The following is a 23,745-nucleotide window of genomic DNA, read 5'->3' as shown; positions in this document are numbered from 1 at the left end:
ACCCACGAGCAAATTTATGCAAATTATCAAATTGTTCCAGCGGAAGACTCTTATAAAATTCCAACAAAGATGAATTTTTATATTTGTTCTTAAGCATATCACTGCACTGTAAATCAATAATTTCCATTTGGACTTTCGGAGCCAGGGTTTCAATGTCAGAATCAAAAGGATTTTGAAAGAGCTTAATTTCATTCGCAATGACATCAAAATCTGAAAAACGAGTATCAAAATTTATCTTCAAAGCACTCAAAGTTTCGATTGCAAAATTGATGGGAAATTCAGTCTCTGTAGTGTGGCTGGATATTTAACATGTTTCAAAATGTGTGAAACATTTTTTACGTAATTGCGATTGAAATAGTATTATTTTCTGCCTGAAGGATTTGATATTGGTGTATAAATCAGGGAGAAGCTGATTTTCTTGTTGCGATCTCAAATTCAGTTCGTTCATATGATTTGTCAAATCGACATAGAAGGCTAACTTCCACATCTATTCACTATTTTCTAAATCGGCGAAAAGGGCGCTGCTTCTCATTTAAAAAAATTTCGATCTCTGCTAGAAGTTCAAAAAAGCACTTAAGGACTTTTCCGCAACTAAGCCAGCGTACGGCAGTATGATATGGTAAATTATTTTCTCCAATCTGTTGAATAAACTCGCGGAATTGTCGGTGATTCAGCCCAGTGGATCTGATGAAGTTAACAACTGATATGACTTGTTTTAGAACTTCAGACATATCCAAACATTTTCCGCACAAGGACTGTTGATGAATGATACAATGTAAGACTGATGGTTTTGAACCACCATCATTTTCTACAGCCTTTGACACAAGTGCAACCACTCCTTTATTTTTACCATACATATTTTTGCCTCCATCAGTTGTTATAGATTTCAAATTTCTCCATTGAAGGTTCTTTTTATTAATGGCATTTTCAAGCCCTTTAAAAATATCTGCCCCAGTTGTCGTGCCGTGAACACTATCAATATCAAGAAGTTCTTCATACACTTCATAGCTTTTGTCTACTCCGCGAATAAAAATCAACACCTGAGCAGTATCTGACACATCCGTTGACTCATCCAATGCTAGAGAAAACCACTCATGATGTCCATTTTCGTCAGACAGTTGAGATGATATATTTTCTTCGATGTCTTGCACCCTCCGAGCCACGGTGTTTGCTGACAAACTGACACTTTTAAATAAATTTACCTTTTCGGGGCATATTTCTTCGGCTACTGCAATCAAGCATTCTTTTATCATTTCTCCATCGGTGAATGGTTTACCACGTTTTCCGATTGAGCCACACGAAAGCTGGCGCGAGTTGCAGACTCTTGTTCAGTATTCGCTTTGGTAAACAAAGATTGCTGCGATTTGAGTCCGCGTTTCAAAGCTTCAAAATTTTTTCTTCCGCAAACTTTCTGTATACTTGGAGTAACTTTGAAGATGTTTCGATTCATAGTGTCGTTTAATGTTATAGTCTTTGAGAACAGCTATGGTTTCATTACAAATTAAACATAGCACCTTATTACTGGACTCAATCACAAAATACTGAAAGTTCCATTTTTCTTGGAACATTCTGCATTCACTGTCGATTTCTCGCTTCTTTTCCATACTAACAAATCACACATAAAAACAATAAGTCAAATCAAAATACTTTTATTGACGGGTGTTACTTTATTTCACAATAGACAGTTTCGCTTCCTTTGCAGTAAAACTCTTTTAAAACAGTTTTAATCTTCCTCTTTGAAGATGATCACTTGGTGATCGAAACACGTGTCGAGGTGTTAAAAATAACGATTTGGTGTTGGGAAAAAACTCCAGTTCACTCCACTGTTCCAAACAGTGCATCATAAGTGCAATTAACTGAAGATGACCCTGATCGAAGAACAGAATTCTGCGAAATTGATTAAACCATTGCAAAGCATTGCATCTCCACAATATTTGTTTTAGTGACGAATGTACATTTTTTTAAACGTAAACATACCCAATATCCAGAAAAAATTAACGTTTGGGCAAGAATATTGGGAAACCATATTGTAGGACCTCTATTTATTGATCAAAATTCAGCAGGTTAACTGTATTTGAATATGTTGGAAACTACTGTTGACCCTCTTATCACTGAAATTGTCGAAGCGAATTTTAATGAATTCGATATGGATAATGTGTTCCAACAAGATGGAGCACCACCACATTACTCCCGACAAGTAACAAACTATTTGGATACTACTTTTCCCCGGTCGTTGAATTGGCCGTCGAGGTCCTACAGAATGGCCAGTCCGCTCGGCAGATTTGACACCTTTGGACTTTTTTTATGGGGCTATTTGAAGCGAAACTGAACCTGCTTCAATATTGGATATACGGCAGAGAAAAATAAATATTTGTAGTGATATTGACGTTACTGTGTTCTAAAATGTTCAGCTTGAAATATCGGATAGGCTGTTCATATGTCAGAAAGTTCAAGGCAACCATTTCAAGCATCATCTGAACTGACCTCAAGCTTATTACCTCTTATTATGTAGTTGAATGTCAATGTATTCAGACAATTATTAAAAGTTCCGCCATTTTGTAGTAGTTGAAGATATTGTCATTGGGGTTGTGAAGCATTTGTCAGTAGCTTCGAAAAGATGTTACCTTTTCTAACTAATCTCAATGAACTGAAGTCTATGGAATGGATTGTTGCAAAATATGATGGGCGACTGCTGATTTTTCAGGTCTTTCATATTTTAAGTGTGCTATGTGTTCCTTTTATCTTACTTTAATAGATATTTTTGTCTGTCCATAAAATTTTGCATCGCAATACTTACATTTAATTTGGTAAATTCAGACTTTTCCGAATTCTCGACTTCGTCCTTTGGACTTCCTGAAAGGCTCTGTAGTGTACGACTTGTTGGTGGTGGTGAGTTCGATCTCAACCTCAACTAGATATTTTTCTCAAGAGAATTTATCTTGTTCAAGTTGGGATGATTTTGCAATGTTACATGGCTGACAGACTGCGAATAGCAGGTGGCTCGGGGAATTATTAATATTGCCTACTCAGGACACGGGGCTAATGACACGATGCCGATGACACCAAGAAAAAAACTACTTCGAAATATGTACGCCTTCATAATTTACAAGTTCAACAAATTAGGTGGAATCGATTAATGAATAAATACTCTTTATTTCACAATTTTTGTCAGTAACACTATGTACAAGTTGCGATATGTCCCAGAATTCAAATACACATTTCTTTAATCGTGAAAAAGTATTTGTGTCGTTTCAGGATAAGTGACCGCCATCAAATATTGAACGGTTTCGGTGATATTCCTCAGGTATTTATAATATTTTTGTGGTTTGTCCTTCCATTTAACACATATGAAGTACACAGGCACTCCTGAAAAATTAAAACGAGGTTTATTCATTGATGATTACATAGAATAAGTTTTCGATCATTTCTTTCAAATTTAAAAACATAAACATTTGTTTGAAGGTGGTTGACAATGTTTCGTGGTGCATTTCATTAGTTCGGACTTTCATTGTCCGATATAATATAAATTGATTTGAAAAAAAATAAAAAGGTTAGCTGAAAAAATAACAATTATATCAAGCAAAGAAAACTGAAATTACCATGCAATAAAATACAAGCAACAACCAAAAAAATTGAACTATTAACATGATATGAAAATTAAAAAATTATTAACGAGATATGAAAATTAAAAATTAAAAGATTCCAAACCAAGTTGTCCAACAACGCATTTAGCCAAGCTAGCATAGAGATACGCGACATATGGAAACCTCTAATCAAACGAAACACGACCAACTCCCGCCAAACGGTCAGCTTCCGCTAAAACCGATGAAGCGGTGAGAGGGAAGAGGGGATAGGTGAAAGCACTCGAATGACCTATAAATAGTCAGATCTCGGAGGAATAAGTCTAGTCATCACCCAAAGACGATTGTGGATACTCGAAATTATTCGAGGTAACGAGGAGGTAGTTTTATCAGAACAGAAGGCGGAGTCGGAGTTTTTAAATTTGCTTTATCGGAGTCGGAATCGGAGGAAGGATCAGAAAGTGATGGCATGAGAAAGAATTTTTATTTAAAGACAAATAAAACATTATTTAGTCAACATTTTATAATTTCAATTTTCAATTATAAAAGAAAACAGAAACAATGAAAAAAAAATTGCATATTTCCAAATAAACAAGAAATTAAAATAAACAAATTTAAACCCAATGTAGCATATTACATCAGGTATATTAAATGAACAAAAGCTTAAAAAACAAATTAGATCAAATGAATTGACTCAATAAGTAGTGTATTATACTTTACGAACAAAAGCTTTGAAGCTTTGTCTCCGTCTAATCTATTTCTTAATGAGTCGTAAATTAGGCCAGCGCCATTAAAAAGTTGTTCACTCGCTACCGAGCCTGCTGGACACGACAAATATTGGCGGGCAATTGATTGAAGCGGCTGGAATTTTGTATTTCCATTTACTTTCCACCACAATAACGGATCATCACTAATATTTATACGTTTTTCATTGTTGAACTCGTTTAGTATACTTTTCATTACAACAAATTTGTCAAAAACTGCACATTTTTCAGATGTGGTATTATCATCGTCTTCATCACTACTTAACAATACCGGGTGTCAACGAATCTATTAGACAAGTCATAACTTCTAGACTATTAGGTGTATCAAAACGAGATTTGGTACAGATAAATGGTATGTGGAGAGGAGAGTTTTCACATATTTTTCACTTTCCGGTCACTTCCGGTTTCAGCGGAAATGGCTCCGGTTCTGAATTTTTAAATGGAACACCCTGTATATTGTAACATTTTTGGATTTCTGAGACAATTCTGGATCAGAAACTGACATTTCCGGAAGTTTTTCAGCCTACTTGATTTTTTCAGAGTCACTTTTAAAATTGCATCTAGGTGGCCATGATCGGACGTAAACTAATCTATGGACCTCAGGTGATATCAGAAAATTGCAATAGCGGAGTTTTAGTGACTAGTGTGTTGAATATGAATGAGACAAGTTTACAAAATAACATTTTCGTGTCTAACTATTATTTTTCAAATGGCGACCATTTTTTGACAAGCACTTTCCGAAAAAAGGATTTTTTGACAAATCTAACGATACTAATTTATTTGCGATTGGATTACAAATAAGAACATAAATTAAATATTACTGAGGAAAATACTCGATACAAATTCATTTACTTTTGTCAAGGGTGCTATGGATAGGAATGATGCATAATATTTTGCGATTATTTCCATCAAGTCCACTTTGGAGAACAAAACGCTCACCTAGGTTATGACAGTGACATAAGCTTTATGAGCAGAAAGTAGAAGTTTCTCTTGATTTTCGTTAATTTTAGTTTAATTTTTCGTCGAAATAATGTATACTCAAAGTGAAAAAGTGAATATGTTGTTATTGTTTGGAGAATGCCACAGAAATTCAAGGAAAGCTGCTGAGTTGTATGCTCAGAGATATCCCAATCGGCAACACCCATCTCATCAGTATTTTCCCTATGTTGAGAGTCGTTTTAGGCAAGAGGGAAATCGAGACGCAGAACAGAGGTTTGTCATAAATGAGGAGACTGAGATTAACGTTCTTGCTATGGTAGAAGTTGACAAAACGGTTTCTTTAAGAGAAATTAGTAGAGAAATGCAGATAAGTCACGAATCAGCAAGAAAAACACTGAAAAAGCACAGATATCGAGCATTTAAATATCAGTTACATCAACATTTGTATGCTGACGACGGCAATAGAAGAGTAGTATTTTGTGATTGGTTGCTTTAAAATCATAGAGTTAACCCAAATTTTATCAACTTCATTCTATTTTCCGACGAATCACGGTTTACAAATAATGGCATGTTTAATAAGCAGAATTGTCGGTACTGGGCCCAACAAAATCAACATGCAATGAGAGAGGGCAATTTTCAAGAAAGGTTTGGCGTCAATGTCTGGGCTGGTATCGTTGGAAACAGAATAATTAGTCCAATATTGTTTCAAGGTCAATTAACAGGGGTTAGATACTTGGGTTTTCTTCAAAATGAAATCGAGGATCATCTTAATGATATGCCTTTAGAAGTTTTACGGCAAATTTACTTCCAGCAAGATGGAGCACCACCCCATAATAGCAGAGACGTACTTGATTTTTTAATAGAGCATTTTAATAATAGAGTTATTGCAACCAACGGTCCAGTACGGTGGCCTGCCCGCTCACCGGATCTGACTGTGTTAGATTTCTTCATTTGGGGATATGTAAAAGAAAGGGTCTACTATGCAACAGCCCCAGCCACTCTCGAAATCTTAGAAGAAAGGATTCAACAGGCATTTAGAAGTATATCGCCTCAAATGTTACAAAACGTGTTGAGAGAAACAATTGAACGAGCTGAAATGTGTCTTGAACAAGGAGGGATGCACTTTGAAAATTTACTATAGTGGAATTTTCAAGAACTTAGGATATTGCAAAAAATCTAAGTGCATCGCTGAAATTATTAGTTAAATTTGTTAAATTTGTTGATCCAATCGCAAATAAATTAGTAACGTTAGATTCGTCAAAAAATCCTTTTTTCGGAAATTGCTTGTCAAAAAATGGTCGCCATTTGAAAAATAATAGTTAGACACGAAAATTTTATTTTGTAAACTTGTCTCATTCATATTCAACACACTAGTCACTAAAACTCCGCTATTGCAATTTTCTGATATCACCTGAAGTCCATAGATTAGTTTACGTCCGATCATGGCCACCTAGATGCAATTTTAAAAGTGACTCTGAAAAAATCAAGTAGGCTGAAAAACTTCCGGAAATGTCAGTTTCTGATCCAGAATTGTCTCAGAAATCCAAAAATGTTACAATATACAGGGTGTTCCATTTAAAAATTCAGAACCGGAGCCATTTCCGCTGAAACCGGAAGTGACCGGAAAGTGAAAAATATGTGAAAACTCTCCTCTCCACATACCATTTATCTGTACCAAATCTCGTTTTGTTACACCTAATAGTCTAGAAATTATGACTTGTCTAATAGATTCGTTGACACCCGGTATATTCGACAAAACTGTTTGGACATTACTATGGCTAGCTTCTGTTGGCATTTCCATTCTTGCCCGTTTTTCTACAGGAACGGCAATATTATCAGCCTCGTTTTTAGATGTATCTGCTTCAAATAGTGACATTATTTCAGTTTCAATATTCTCTTTAACCACTTCATTAAAAAAATTTGTTTTATATCGAGGATCTAGATATGTTGCTATTGCAAAGAAATTGTTTGATTGAAGGTCACCAAATTTGGAATTTAATTGATCGATGGTGCATTTTATTATACTTTTAAATTTTTCATTTGTGTCTTGTTTACTGCCTTCAGTGTGTAATGTAAACTTTAGTTTGTGTATAAGTGGGATTACTGATGAGATACTGGTGTCATTGTCACTCATATTTCGGGTAATTTCTTCAAAAGGAAGTTGCAGCCATTCTTCAGGAGACAACTGAGAGATGTTGTGTTTACTTGCGTACAGGCATAGAGAATCCTGTATTCTAAGCATTATTTCCAACATATAAAATGTACTGTTCCACCTGTAACAAATTAATTAAACTAATTAACTCTTATAATATACACTAATTTACAGTATAACTTAAAGTATTATTTAAATTAAATGAATGACAAAAACTAAATAATACACTCATTATAATCAGCGTGCATATACCACAGCAAGTTTTAATAAAATCGATTTAATAGTTTCATTTGAATTTATTGTATTAGCGTGGATAGATCTTTGATTGAAATGAAATAATCTGGAGGTAAAAATAAATTCACAAATTGATACAACTTACCGCGTACTACACTCCTGTATTACACTCAAACATTCTTGGTTGAGTTGTTCCTTTTGTATTTTATGCAGTTCAGTCTGAGCTAGTTGGGAATGATTAAAATGCGTCGAAATTTTTTTGCATTTGGATAATAAGGCTTTAATTTCTTCATCACAATCTAATAATGTTCGCACACACAGTTGCAACTGATGTACAGTGCAACTGACATCAGGTATGTCGCCAAGTTTCATTGCTTGTTTCATATTAGATCCAGAGTCCCGTACAAAACAACGAATTTTCTCTTTTATGATGCCCCATTCCATCAACATACTCTCAATTTCTTCTAGGACTAGGTCTCCTGTATGTCTTCCTTCAAATGTGTGGCATTTTAAAATAACTTTTAGCTTTTTAAAATCTCTATTTATGCCATGCGCTGTCAGACTCAATAATGACACATTCGAACTTGGTTCAGTCCAAATGTCTGTTGTAAATGAGATCTTTTCAAATTGTGTGAGCAAATCCTTAATTTTTTTTGCTAATGTTTCATATAGATGACCACAAATATTTTCAGTAAAAAAATGTCTTCCCCTTAAGTGATAATTCGGCACAGTGAACTGCATAAGTCGCCGAAATCCTATACCTTCCACAAAATTGAAGGGTAGATCTTGCAAAGCAATCATTTCAGAAATCAATTTGTCAATTTCCATAGATTTAGCATTAGAAGTGCACCATTTTGTATTCTTCAGCAAAGTTTCTTTTAAAGTAATTTGTTTTTTAGCATCCTGAAGGGGCGTCGAAGTCGAAGGCTGTACAATATTTTTTTTCAGTTTCTAACTTTATAAATTCTTCATATTCAGTGGTATGGATAGACTTCAAATGGCCTTTTAACGACGTTGTCGTACCTCCCTTTCTTGAATATGTCTTCATACACAGTTTACACTTTGCCGAATCTGAATTAACTTCAATGAAGTAGTTCCAAATACAACTTGATTTAGGTTTCATTGTCCAACAGAAAAACAGATCACTTTCACTGATAATAACCCGCAAAAATGAAAAAAAATATCAATAACCTATAAACGTGTCGTGTGCGTAACAAATGAACAAGTGAAAAAATAATTGACAATAGATAGAGTGCACGTAGTGAGAGTCGGGGGCCGGGGGGATTCACCGCGCGACATGTATGAAGTATGAACCTGTTCATAACAGTCGACACAGGCCGCCGTCGCCGCTATGTTATGCTTAGACCTCCGATTGAAACCTTCGATTTAAAAGTGTCGGAGCCGAAGTCAGAACCGAAGGTGTAATAATAACACAACACAACAAAAAAATATTTTTTGAATGTTTCCTACACTAAATTAGTTAATTTCTACTAATTTTGGGGTGATAAAAACGAAAATAACAATAAAAAATTTTTATTAGCTCTGGTTTTTGAGATATACAGTACTTAATCTTAAAGAGTAGTTATACTATACGTGAAAAGTGAAAGTACATAAAACAATATTGTTATGTTTCTTTTAGAATATGTTAAGTACAAAATTAATAAAAAAAACATTATTCTTAGTGTTTTGACAAATAAAAGAAGTTTGTACCACCAAATTTCAATTAAGTCCATCCGATTCATTGTAAGATCGCTGTCGTTTAGCTTGTCTTTTATAAAACACTTCTGGAGCATCTCTACACACAGACCAGCAGTAGTCTGCAAGCATTGCTTCATTCCAACGGCCCTGATATCTCTGTTCCATTAGGGCAATGTCTTGATGGAATCTTTCTCCATGTTCGTCACTCACAGCTCCACAGTTTTGTGGGAAGAAATTAAGATGAGAGTGAAGAAAATGAATTTTTAAGGACATGTTGCATCCAAGTTGGTGGTAAGCTTGAAGAAGCTCTTTAACCAATGCTGTGAAGTTATCATCTCTTTTGTTGACTAAAAACCCATGTACAACCCCCTTAAAGGCTTCCCAGGCTCTTTTTTCATTTCCTGTTAAAATCATGTCAAAAGCAGGATCATTTACGATTTCACGGATTTGAGGCCCAATAAAGATGCCTTCCTTGACTTTAGCATCACTCAACCTGGGAAACTTTGCTCTCAAGTACTTAAAAGCTTGTCCCATTACATATTAAGTCCCAACTTAATATGTAATGGGGGAAGGAGAACATCCTTAGGATCTACAAGAGGCTCGTAAACTACATTTTTCTCATTAGGGTTTAGGTCTCGTGTAGACCAGTTCATTTTTTTATAGTGAGATTTTCTATCCCGACTGTCCCACAGACACAAAAAACAACAGTACTTGGTGAACCCTAATTGCATTCCTAGGAGTATAGCAATGAATTTCAGATCACCACAGATGTGCCACTTGTGTTGTTCATATTTGATTGATTGGAGAAGTGTTTTCATATTTATATACGTTTCCTTCATGTGAACTGCATGACCTATAGGAATAGAGGGTAGCTGATTTCCATTATGCAGAAGTACAGCTTTTAAGTTTAGTTTTGAAGAGTCTATAAACAGTCTCCATTCAGATGGAGTGTGATCCAAATTCAAGCAGTCCATCAAACCATTAACATCAGAACAAACTACGAGGTTTTCTTTTTTCTCAAAAAAAGGAAGCAAATCTTTTTGACGCTGTCTGTACTGAGATATTTTCACATCATGTTTTAGAAGATTCCACTGTTGTAGTCTTGACCTTTTCCTCAGCCTTTTCCTTAGACAAGCGAAGATCTCTTATAAGGTCACTCAACTCTGCTTGACTAATTCTGTGCGGATCACTAGACCTATCGCTTACCTCAAAATCAGGGTCATAGGATGTAGAAGGATGGGTTGCTCCTTCTAAACAGTCTTCATCACCTTCCTCTAAAATTTCATAGTTTTGGGGTGAAGAAGGGACTGGCAAATTGTCTGAGTGTGGTACAGGCCGAAGAGCAGATGGGAGATTAGGGTATTTAACCGTTCCTCTTTTCTTCATAGATAAACCTTGCTTAATGGGAGGAGTTAAGCAGAAATAACAGTCGTCTGTATGATTCGTAGGCTCACGCCAAACCATAGGTACTGCAAAAGCCATTGCCCGGTTTTTATTTTTCAGCCACTCTCGCAATATGACGGAACAAGAATTACAACATATATGAGGAGCCCATGATTTATCTTGGTCCCCAACTTTCACACCAAAATAATGTTCATAGGCTGTCTTAACGATAGGTGTCATTTTACGTTTCTGAGCCTTAAATGTTATTTCACCACATATATAGCAAAAGCTATCGACAGAATTCACACACTTTCGAGGCATTTCAGATCAGCACTTAAATTAATTTAAAAATCAACTTCACACGATAATTTCAATAGCAACCACGTGCGTACAATTGACAAACTCACATAGGTTATGTTTACTACTTAAGAACAGCTGATGAGAGGGGTGTTATGTAAACAAACATGTGTACCAACTGTTGGTGATGAAATATTTCATTTGTTGAAAACTCAATATACATATATATAATATAATGATACTATATCTTGAAAACAAGAGCTAATATATAATTTTTATGGTCACTTTCGGTTTTAACACGTGGAAATACATTAAAATCATCTAATTTCAACCCCGAAACAAAAACTTTGTTGTGTTGTGTAATCGGAAGTTCCGACTTAACGGAACCGGAGTCGAAGCTCCGTAACATCTCTACTACAGACCCAGACAGCAAAGTGCTTGGGACTCGATTAATTTCAACGCGGCTCAACTGCATGTATGAAACTTTCATCTAAAAGGTAATTAAAGCCTACTCTATAATGTCGCATCCCCACCGGTTCAAAATTATCGTACACTGAGATACCTTAACACCGTCTATCGCTAATCGGGGATTCCCTTCTGCTTTTAACAAAAGAGCAATGGACCACATCACCCTAAAAATGTTGGCGCCTGAACTTACCGAACCCAGTAACCAAAAAGTGACATTTTTTAACATCAGTTGCCGAGGAAAAAACGTTATATAAAGAAGAGCGTATACAGGCCGTTTTTTTATCATGTGCTAACACTGCTATATTCCAAACCGTAACAAAACTGTTGGATCAGATATTCACACTGTTAAACAGCTACAAAAGTTTGATATTTGACAAGAACATAATAATATTTCGAGTACCCAGTCAGAAATAACAGAACAAGGCTCAAGTACGCATAGTTTGACTCCCGTTCTAGCTGAAAAGAAAACCTGCGGTTCCCAGTAGATGCACAAATTGGGAATCATTTAAATGTAACAGTTCCAAAAAAAGAGACAATGGATCAATTGCCTGACCAGCTCAATCCCTAGATTTCACTCCCTCAGATTTTTCGTCTAGGGATACATAAAGGATACATTTTTTTGACACCCACTACAGATTTTGACCATTGAAAAAAATAAAGAGATGCGTGTAATAGCATTTCATCCATCATGCTAGGAAATTACTACAGAAATTGTATGGACAGACAATTTATGCACATTCAACAAAGAGGTCGTCAATTCGAGCAATTAATGTAGTTTGATATGTAAAATTCATTTTCTGTATTGGTTTTATTTTCTCCCGAAAATTCATTATAAAATGAATTATTTTTCCATTCGATTGGTGTCACTGATAATGCTACTTATTTCAAATGAAACGTTACAAAACTATCAAGTGTGATACACCACTGAATTGTGATTCAGTGTCTCGTGTCCTATCAAAAATATAAAACTAAAACAAAAAATTTCCAAGCCATGGATAACAAATGATATCATACGAGAAGGAAAAACATTAAAAGACATGTTCTGGCTTATTTCTTCTAGTAACACTGTAAACCCTGATATGATGCATAGTTATAGGGCAAAACTAAAAAATCACAGATTAAAAATCAAACAAGGAAAGACCAACTATTATAATGCAAAAATATATAACTCCAACAATAAAAGTAAACAAGTATGGACTATCATAAATAATGAACTTGGGAAAAAAACTAAAAATAAAAATCCAGCATGTATAGCTTTGAAATATAACAATCAAGAAATTGAAGATCAACATACGGTTGCAGAATTTTTTGCTAGGCATTTCTCTTCAGCGGCTGCAACAGCAATTTCGGATCATTTTGGATGTAACTTAGTTCTACCATGTACTTTTGCCAAGAATATTGTCGTTCAAAATGAATTCGATCTCTCACAAATTTCACCGCTTGAAGTTTTGAAAACTTTAGATAATATGAGGAACAAAAATTCAGCTGGTATTGATGATATGTCTATTGTTACTGTAAAGCAAATTATTGATATAATTATTGAACCATTAGTTTTTTTGCTTAACCAGTCCTTTTATGGGGGTTTTTCCCAGATGAATTGAAGAGGGCTCTTGTCTTTCCATTGCACAAAAAAGGTCGGATAACAGAAATTGACAATTATAGACAGATTTCGTTGATTTCGTCCTTTTCAAAACTCTTTGAGAAAATAATAGGTAATAGAATTTTGATGTATATTGAACAAAATGACCTATTCTGCAATAATCAACATGGTTTTAGGAAGAGTAAATCAATTGAATCTGCATCTTATCACCTATTGAACTATATTTATGCACAAGTGGATAATAGTAACCTGGTTTTTTCACTTTTTTTAGATCTATCAAAAGCATTCGATACTGTTTCTTCCAAATTTCTATTGAAAAAATTACTAGTAATGGGCTTTCCCAATAATGTGTTGTGTTGGATAGAATCGTACATGGTGGTTAAATGTAATGGAATTACATCAGTTCTTTATGATGTGAAACTAGGTGTTCCACAAGGATCTGTTCTGGGTCCATTGTTATTCTTGACTTTTATCAATGACTTGCCTGAATTCATATCAGATTGTCACATAACTATGTACGCTGACGATACTACAATCACTGTTTCTGGAAAAAATGAGAATTAATTATCGATGAAAATTAATTTAGTTATTGACGAATTCAGTAGTTGGTGTCAACGTAACAAACTGATTTTAAATAAATCTAAGTCAGTGCTGATGAAAACATTTGTTAGGAGGGATTTCTGTTGTAATTTAGTCACTTTGAATCACATAAAATTATCAAAAGAAGTTGATTTTCTTGGAACTATTTTAGATGAGAATCTCACCTGGAGAAGTCACATACAAAAAGTGTGCAGTAAACTCAATTCTGCTTATTATTCGATCAAACAGTTGAAACATTGTTTACATAGGTTTGGTTTACTAAATGTTTGCTTTGCAAATGCATACTCCCACATTAGTTTCAACATAATGGCTTGAGGATGTGCAAGGAATTTTCTAGAGTTTTCATCTCTCAAAAACGACTGATAAGATTGATATTCAACCTGGGGTACCAAGAAAGTTGTAGACCCGTTTTCAAAAGAGAACGCTTGTTGACTGCACCCGCAATTTATATAATGAAATGTGTCATTTTTGTGCACTGGAACCTTGACTTGTATATAACGAACTTGAGCATTCACGGTCGTGATACTCGATATGCTACTGCTCTGAGGGTCCCTTCTCATAAGAGTGATCATTTCAAAAAATCTCCGTTATATAATGCCATAAATTTTTATAACAGACTGCCACTTTCTATAAAGAGATTGAATTCTTCAACTTTGTTCAGTAAGAAAGTTAAAAAGTTATTACTGGACAAATGTTACTACAGTCATAAGGAATATTTAGAGGATTCTTTCACAGAAGGATAATAAGATATATAATCGTTCTAAATTTTCACTTGCTGTTTTGAGTTTCAGTGTTCTGACTGGCGATTTTATCGTTTTTTTTTTTTAATATGTGTGTACATGTTTGTAAATATATGTATATATGTAAATATATACATATGTATATTTATTTGACCACGGCAAGCAAAATTGCCACATTTTTTTATTCATTTTTCAATTAGCATTTTATATATCTATATGTACCTATACCTTTGTATATGCAAATATTAATTTTTATTCAAGCTTTGATCCCATAATTTTATTCATAAGTGACGTACTGTTTTTTGTAAATAATCATTGACCTACCATATATACGCTATGTATCACAAATGGTGAATAAATATTATTATTATTATTAATCATAATTCACTTTGATGATAGCGGTAGCAACAGTGACGAATCTGAGGTTGAAGATTAGACGAAAATTTGTACATTTACATTTATATTATATTCTATTATCAAAAATTTGTAATTTGTATTTTCTAGTACCCCTGACGATGAGTTTAAGTTAGTCGAAATCTTGAGAATAGTTATAAAGAGTTCACTTATCAATTGCTGCAACCCAATAGTAAAAAAAAGTTAATTTAATTTATTTGGTACCTACTATAATTACCACGATTATTACTCCGTTTTCATAAGGCCCACCTAATGACTATAATGATTAGGTAAATTACGATATTGCAAAGTTTTAATGAAATAAATAAAAAATGTGTATGAATATTTTAACTAATTGTACTAAGAATTTTTCTTTCATTCTTAACCCTCTCAAAAATTAATAAGCACGCCCCCGATTTGCTGTCAACTGGGCTTACTTCTACTCTCAATCATTATTGGTTTTAGTATAAGGCGTTCTAACCGTATGAAAAAACAAACAAGAAGATAAAACGTTCAGTTTGAGTAGTCATGAAGATGATAGCACAGCTTGCTATCGAAAGCGCTCGCATATAATAACTAGAAATTATTAAAGCTTCAAATCTTTTTTGTGAACAAGCGTACAGTTTAGAATAGACTTACCAGAAAGAATCACGGCAAGTCCCACAACAGTGTTCCATGGTTGTTTAGGTATGGGAAACACGATAATGAAGGCGCAACAGATAAGGAACAGGACTGGTATTGAAGTATGAATCTTTATTGGTCTAACCATATTTGGTTCCTTGTGACGGATCCATAACATTCCAGCTATACTAGCACCAGTTGACAGCCACAGTATTTGTCCATAGTAATTGATCAACACGTAGACGTCACTTATAAACAGCATGGCGAGTGAAGTAACGCACTAGAAAAAATGAATAAAAACATTCAGTGAACAATTACTGAGATAATATGAACAATAATTAGGGTATAGAATTCCGTTTTATTAAAAACGTGAATCTAGAATATAAAAATTGATTCAACATTTTATAATGCCTCAGATACCTGTTCGTCGTCTTGATTTCATCCAGGTTGGAGCCCAGCTCCCTTACCCTTTTGGCTGAATTTTGTCGAAGAAGTACTGGGTGGGATGGATGCAAAATCAACTCGTCCTTTAACGGGGAACATGAGGGCCTCAATCGACAGAGTGTCGGGGCCTTCTATATCGGGAGGGGTCGTCTACAGCATAATCTATAGCTTCCCTAACTAACGTTGTGCCTCAGATAATTTTGATAACCTGAATATATAGCCCGCGATATAAATTAATAAAGTAACGCTATAGGATTCCATTTTGGAAATATTCGTTAGTTCAAGGAAAGTTGCATACCAGTTGCTGCTTCAAAGTAATGAGTGATTTTTTTTGCTGGTATCATTTTGGCAACACTGTTTTTGACAGATTACGCGTGAATCGTGTCTAGTGTCATTGTCAAACTTGTTCAGTTTGGTCTATAATTTAACCATGAACCGACTTACGAATGAACAACGCTTGCAAATTATTGAATGTTATTATCAAAATTCATGCTCGGTGAAGAAAGTGAACTTCTTCCAATTTATGGGCAGTTTCATCGGCTACTGAGGCAGCTATTCGGAAGCTTGTGACTAAATTTTGAACCCAGTTTACATTATTGGACATTATTATCATACGTAGACTGAGGACCGAAGGAAATATTGCGGCTGTATCCGCCAGTGTTCGTGATGACCGTGAAATGTCGATTCGCCGCCGTTCGCAGCAATTGGGCCTCTGTTACTCCACTTGCACAGTTGGTGCAAGAATTGAAACCACACGACCTCCCACAACGTCTAACATTTGGTGAATTGGCACTGGCAAAGTTGGAGGAAGATCCACATTTTTATCGAAAAATTTTGTTCTGCGACGAAGCTCATTTCTGGTTGATTAGATACGTTAGCAAGCATAATTGCCGCATCTGGAGTGAAGACCAGCCACAAGCATTGCAAGAGCTACCGATGCATCCCGAAAAAGTCACTGTTTGGTGTGGATTATGGGTCGGTGGCATTATGGACGTACTTCTTCAAAGACGGCAATGGCGGGAACGTTACTGTGAATGGCGAGAGCTACCGTGTGGTGATTACGGACTTTTTGTTGCCCAAAATGGGAGAATTAGACATGCCTGACATGTGGTTTCAACAAGACGGTGCCACATGCCACACGGCACGCAAAACAATGGCCCAATGCAAAATGGGGATTTACATAGAGACATATTAGGTTGCAAAGCTTAGATGATAAGAAAAAAAATGTTATATAATTTATACTTTTTCATCGGTGGGGGAAGCTGCTATAGATTATTAAATATGTAAAAAAACTGTTGCATGGACATACTCGAGCGCGTCAGATATTGATACCACTATGTCCTATGTATTTTTAATAATGTTGGTATGGTAATCTGATCGTTTTGCATGATGTGGGTGGTTGTACGTAAGGGTTAAAAGTGAAAAGAAAAAAAATTTAATCGAGCGCGTCAGATTTTCTAAGGGGGTGTTAGGTGCACCAAAAAAAGCTCTCATTCAATAATCTAACGATTTCAATCTGACGCAAACTCGCGGCCATTATTATAATGCGCAAAAAAAATCTTCATTTTGAAATACTCAAGCGCGTCAGATTAAGATATATATGATTCATCTTTATGTTTTAGACGTGCTGTCTCATATTCTTACGATTATCTAGAGGGATTCGCCTAATCTGACAAAAAAATATTTAATTTTTTTTTTTAATCATTGAACCTAATTAATTGAAAAGCTCAGGAAATAGCATGCAAATAAATAAGTGTATGTTTTTTAAGTAGAATACTTGTATTTTTAAAAAAATAATAAAAAAAAGCTCAAAAAATTTAATCTTTTATAATCAATTGATTAATGAAGAAAAGATGAGTTAAACTTTCTATGTTTTTTACCACTTTTATTTGTAACTAACGTTACTGCAGTTACTTATACAATATATAAGTTTGAAAATATCCTTATAGGACGAAACTGCAGTAACGTTAGTTACAAATAAAAGTGGTAAAAAACATAGAAAGTGTTGGTTACAAATAAAAGTGGTAAAAAACAAAGAAAGTTACATTTCTCTTTTCTTCATTATGATTTCCTACCACGTAGTAACGGCTACATCCATCAATTAATTGATTAATTAATCATCATCTTCATCAAGAACGAGTCTCTGTGATCAGCTGTGATGACGTCATGGCAACAGAATTCAGAGTGGGGACGGAGCGAGAGAGTAATAGATAGAGAAAAAGTGAAAAAGGAATAGAAACGCGGAGAGGGAAATATAGGCATCACGCAGCTACACGCATTAAACTTTTTCGACGAATTTTTGCTATTATATATTTTTCGATATCCTTGAATTATTTTCTTCAAAATAAAAAAAGCTACTCTCGAGAATGTCGAGATGACGTTTTTTTTACAACTTTGCTGCCCTCCCTTTCTTTACATCACTCTCAAATTGTCAGATTACTGGAATATACACTTTTTAGCATGTAATTAACTCACTCTACCTTAATCTGACGCGCTCGAGAATTTTTGATGATCAATTTTTTTTTACTAATCTGATCCTTTATCCTTCACGGGCGGCCTTATATATGGGGCTCATATTTGGTGGAGGTACTTAACCGGGTACAAGATATCCCCCTGTATAATAATCTAGAGAGAGTGTGCCAAAATTGGACCTTGCGCATGGGCCATCTAAAACGGAACCGCGGACAACATTTGCATGAAATCATCTTCAAACATTAAATTATATTGATCAATTCCAATAAAGATTTCATGAATTTTTTCAAATTTTTTGTGTTGTTTTGAAAATCAAATCCTATACCTCTTAAAAAATCCCCCGTTATCAATGTATTTCGATAAATATATCAAATTTGCGCATATCTCAACCAAACGGTGTAGGTGAGAGAACTAGGATAGTCGAGGTCAGCTGCTGTGAAATTTTTTGCTTGGTTTTCAGTTGGATCGGTTGTATCTGTTGATTCGTAAAGGAATTGGGAAAGCTGTTCTTGAGAGTAGATCTGCCAGGCCTTCGTGCTTTTCCATTTCGATGAGTAGATGAATAAAGCGACTCCGAGCTCAAAAACTTATGCTTTTTTTATGACGTTTCATATCTTGCCATTTTACGACCTCCGATCGGAACCTTATGGAACACCCATCTAGAGGTAGGCGTGCTGTGTTTCAGTGAGACTTTAGTGAGTGGAAGAAAGAAACGTGTGACGTAACCGATGCAGAGAAGGATGGAATGAGTATCGGAGAGATTCAAAGAGCGTAGGCCCCCTTGGGATCTCGCCTCACGCCTTGAGCCTCCTTAGGACTTCACCTCTGGGCCCCCTTGTCGCCACCAGTCACGTGGTCCCAGAGGTCATCGGCACCTGAGTTTAAATTACATTAAAGAAAAACAGATCGGTATGAGAATTGAACCCAGGTTGTCGGCGTGGTAGGCTTGATTTCTGTAGAATTTTAGTGAAAGTGTGATGTAGAAAATAAGGGAGATATTCTTAGATTTGAATAAAGAATGGATGTTTTATAAGAGGTGTGTGTGTGTATGTAAGAGTGAGAAAACGGTTTGACGTATGAGAGTGTGAGAGTGTTGGTGTTGGTCCTTCAAGAGGAAAATTAAACTTTGATCTTCCTCTTGAAGATGATCACTTGGTGATCGAAACACGTGTCGAGGTGTTGAAATAACGGTTTGGTGTCGGAATGAAACTCCAGTAATATTGATTACTACACGAAAGATTCCAAACAGTGTATCACTAGTATTGAATCAAATGGTTCAATTATTTCTCATTCACATGAGCAAGCAAAAATTTTACTAACAAAATTTAATATGAGGAGTTATTAACAAATAGTATATTTTTTATAAATATTTTGGTGTTCGCGCAGTAGGTAATTTGCAGACGTGCATTCTAAGTTTGTCCCGTATACAACTCTATTATAACGTTGACATTATTCTCAGTCTATGGAAGTAAGGATTGTGATACTTACTGTGAAAATTAAACTTGGTATAGGAGTGCTTCTTGTAATATGTATGAAGGAGAAGAGGTTAGGCAAGTGTCCCTCTTGCGCTCCTGTGAGGAACAATCTTGAGGATGTAAATAAAATACCATTAACTCCACCAAAAGTAGATAAGGCCACGAATATCGGCACTAACCAATGTAAATTTCCAAACATCTTCATACCAAATGTCTGAAAAAAAATCTTTTGAAAGTCGACTAGAATGGTTTGGTGATAAACAGACTTCGAGTAAAGATAAACATTTGATAATCGTAATCCCATCGGATGGGTTAGTATAGTATAGTATAGTATAGTTAGTCTTTTTACAGTTCGAAGGTCCGATAATGAGACGGATAGTGGGGGTAAAAATGTATGGAGCTATTAATATTACTTCCTGATCCAACCCCACTTTTTCATCGAAACTATCGATAAAAAAATGTTGCAACTGCCTAAGAATGCACATTGTACAACAGTTGGAGACCCTATAGGGAGAGTACGCAGATTTCTCCTTTGAATCCTTTATTCAAATGGGGATTACGAGCTCAAGCAGATATACTAAATTGCGTTCTAATGAAACAAGTGGGAGATTGGTCAATTTTCTCATTATTAATTTTTCATTTATCCTTGTCTGATTATCAGTATTGGGAGGGTATCAACAGAATAAATCATTTATTGAACTTCTATTGTAGGTTATGAACCCCAGGAAAAATAAGTGAAAAACTGCCTCCAGTATGCCGAAAGAGATGTTGATGGAGTGTGCATAACATAAAATTGCATCTGTATGTGATAATCTAACACGAATTCTACAAAATAATATTGACGTCTTGATCTACTAGTACTATTTAGATCATTGCAAAGCTACAGAGACTTTTTTCTGTTGATATTGCAGAGTGAATGATGTGCATGAAATCACACATAATGGGAAAGAAGAAAATTCAATAGTCACGCAATAGTCACGACAATACAAACGTTTGTTTGTATTGTCGGAAGACTTTAGCAAGTTAAGCGCCAACTTCTGAAAACCCATCGAATTGGATACTCCATATTTAATGTGGATACGAAGGGTAAGGTTATCAGCTGCTCGAAGTCAGTTAATTCTCCCCCCTACCATAATGAAAATTCCAACTGGATGTGGAATTGATGAAATCAATGAAGTGATTAAAACATTTTTCAAACCCAAAGAACTGCAACCGAAACATCTTCATGTGTACAGCAATTTGAAATGAGTGAAGCTGTAGGTAAATCAATGTGATGAACTGCAAGTTATGACAGAGTCTTGAGAGCTGAGGCAAGTAATTACCATTCCGAATATAAATTGACTGAGTTGATAGTCTAGAAACACTATAATACAAAATGATGTCGATTAACTTTTTTTATTCTGAATATTTTCTCAAAATGGCTATTTAAAACATATTTATGGAAACAAAAATTGAAAAAAAATCTCTCTTCGTGTATTTTCGATCCAGTACACAGGGCTTGGTTCAATGGAAGCTCAAACCCTCAAAGGAGTATGCTTTTAATTTGCATGATGAGCAGACATACGGACATATGGATCCATATGTCCGTATGAGGAAAATCGCTTCATTTGAACGTATCTCGTATCTTAGAAATCTAGAGCTGCAATTTGAAAAAGTAATGAAACATCTTCCATCTGATTGTTTTCAAATAATAGTTTTTACAAAATTTTCTTTCGGAAGGAGATAATTTCACATCCGGTACTCTTTAATCTCTTAGAAACACTCTTCAAAGAGTTATATGAATTTAACAGGAGTTGTGGGGAGGTTTTGATTTTATTGTTCATGAAAAAGATATTTGTTCCATAATTGTACATCCAAGAGCAAAATGCATGTAAGCGGGTTTATTTGGCCATCGAAACATTTTCTCTGTAAGTAAAATATTTAGATGAACATCACCTCTCGAAAGTATATTTTTGTTGTCCTTTTCATTGGAATCAGGATCGGGCGATTTCAAATTTGGCATGGAATCAGTCGCATATTTTTTCAATCACAAGGACATCGATGCCAAAAGAAATGTAAGAATTCTCAACTGTGGAAATCCGTAATTTGGTATTCTATTCTATACTATTTCTTCATAATGTTTATGATGTATCAGAAATGTACTTTACATAAAACAGTGAATAAACAATTGAGTTGACAATGAACACTGTTAAAAAAAGTCTGTTTTTCCGTTAACCAGCTGTCGCACCCCTACCAACGACAACCCTCAGACGTCGAAACTTGTGCGAGCGAAGGATTAACGAGGTCTTACCTTTTAACATGTGATTGCAGAAGTGTACTTTTTTTTCGACTTCCTGTGAAGTTGATGCAATATAGGACTTTGTCAAACTCAAGTTATTTGCTCAATATTCAGTCATGAATGAAAATTATAGACTTCCATCTAAAACAGCCCGAACCCACTTATTTTTCACTTTCGATAGAACTGTAGTGAAAATTACTTCGTGGTCATTGGGTAAATTCCCACAGGAACAGTTTGTGAACTATCGGATGGCAAAGTATTAATGTATGTTGAATATCTTCAGTCACTAAAAACCACAAGTTAAACCAGAAATTATATTTGAACTGGGCGAGTATCTGACAAAATCTATCATTAAGTACAAAAAAATTAATATTTCGAATTGAAGTTTCAAAACATTCATCTGTCCGAACTACCTACACAGTAGATTCTGGTAAATGCCTGCCGGAAAACAACTACTTCCCCGGCTAATCCCACGCTGGATATTGAATTATATCCGACAGATATTTATACAGGATGCCTCACAGAAATTAGTCTCGCAAATGTTTCTCATTCATCCAGCAGCAGGACCATGCTGAAATTATTCGATTCAGTGCAGGAAGCCCAGAGAAGTGCCCAGACAGCAAAGTGCCTGGGATTCGATCAATTTCAACACGGCTCTGCTGCATATATGAAACCTTCGTCTAAGATAAAGATTGTTAACTAGTTACAGCTCCATCTCCAGAACAAAGCCCCAAGCGGGAAAGAAATAACATCACATGTTCCAAAACTCTAAAAGGAATCAAAACGTGTCTGTATAACGTACATTATGTAATGAAAAATGATGGGACCTTTTGTGTATATTACATTTCAATGTGATGTGTAATAGAAAACGGAATATGCAGTGACGAGGCAGTGGACACAATATTTTTTATTGCATCGCATTTCCGCTTAAAAGTTTTGTCGATGAATAGAGGATTAGTCGTAGTCGAAGGTCATATTACGTGGGTCGAGGTCAAATGGTGGGGGAAGGCGAGAACCAGCATGAGCACCCTACTAATTTTATATCATGAGGCCCGAAACATGCGAATCCGTAAATAAAATGATTTCTTTACTGCCTTGGTGATTCAAAAATTATATTTAATAATTTTACAAATAGACTTTGACAAATTAAATGTAACTTACCAACGCAACTGCAGGTGAACTTTCTATTTCAACTCCAGTAAGTACGGTAAAGTAAGCTATATTTGCGAGAACATATACAGCGGTTACTGTAGGAAGAGCAATCCAAATAGCCCTTGGCAAATTTCTGAAAAAATAACAAAATATTGTTTGATGAAATTACCTTACTACTAAACTGAAAAAACACTAAGGATTATTCCTATCCGAGTTCAGTGCCTATTGAAAATAAAGGAATAAATTCCCTACAACTCTTATTTCAAATTTTTTTCATATGTTGAGTCCCGGTCAAAAATACGCCATAAAAAGTTCATTAATTATTGATAAAAACATACAAATTATTCACACAATGCCAAACTGCAACAGCATTGGATACACATCTGTACAGAGCATTTATATGTCTTGCAAGAGCTGTAGTGGGGGTTACATTCAAAATGAGTTTGTGCGCATG

The 23,745-nt window shown here is 35.2% G+C and overlaps 1 protein-coding gene across 1 annotated transcript in view; it reads right to left on the bottom strand.

Moving 5' to 3' along the window:
* Positions 1-3,133: 3,133 nt before the first annotated feature.
* JhI-21 (Juvenile hormone Inducible-21) overlaps positions 3,134-23,745 on the bottom strand; it is a 49,150-nt gene continuing 28,538 nt past the window's right edge. The window contains exons 5-8 of the mRNA XM_074186620.1: positions 23,301-23,424; positions 19,875-20,075; positions 15,489-15,750; positions 3,134-3,366 (exon numbers count right to left, since the gene is read on the bottom strand). Coding sequence (XP_074042721.1) covers positions 3,224-3,366; positions 15,489-15,750; positions 19,875-20,075; positions 23,301-23,424 — 730 coding nt within the window. The 3' untranslated portion in view covers positions 3,134-3,223. The remainder of the gene's footprint in view (positions 3,367-15,488; positions 15,751-19,874; positions 20,076-23,300; positions 23,425-23,745) is intronic.

The sequence above is a fragment of the Leptinotarsa decemlineata genome, unplaced genomic scaffold, assembly GCF_025532065.1.
Source record: "Leptinotarsa decemlineata unplaced genomic scaffold, Ldec_3_MD MMD2_P_RNA_scaffold_4, whole genome shotgun sequence".
NCBI lineage: Eukaryota > Metazoa > Arthropoda > Insecta > Coleoptera > Chrysomelidae > Leptinotarsa > Leptinotarsa decemlineata.
This window is presented reverse-complemented; position numbering and strand designations above follow the sequence as displayed.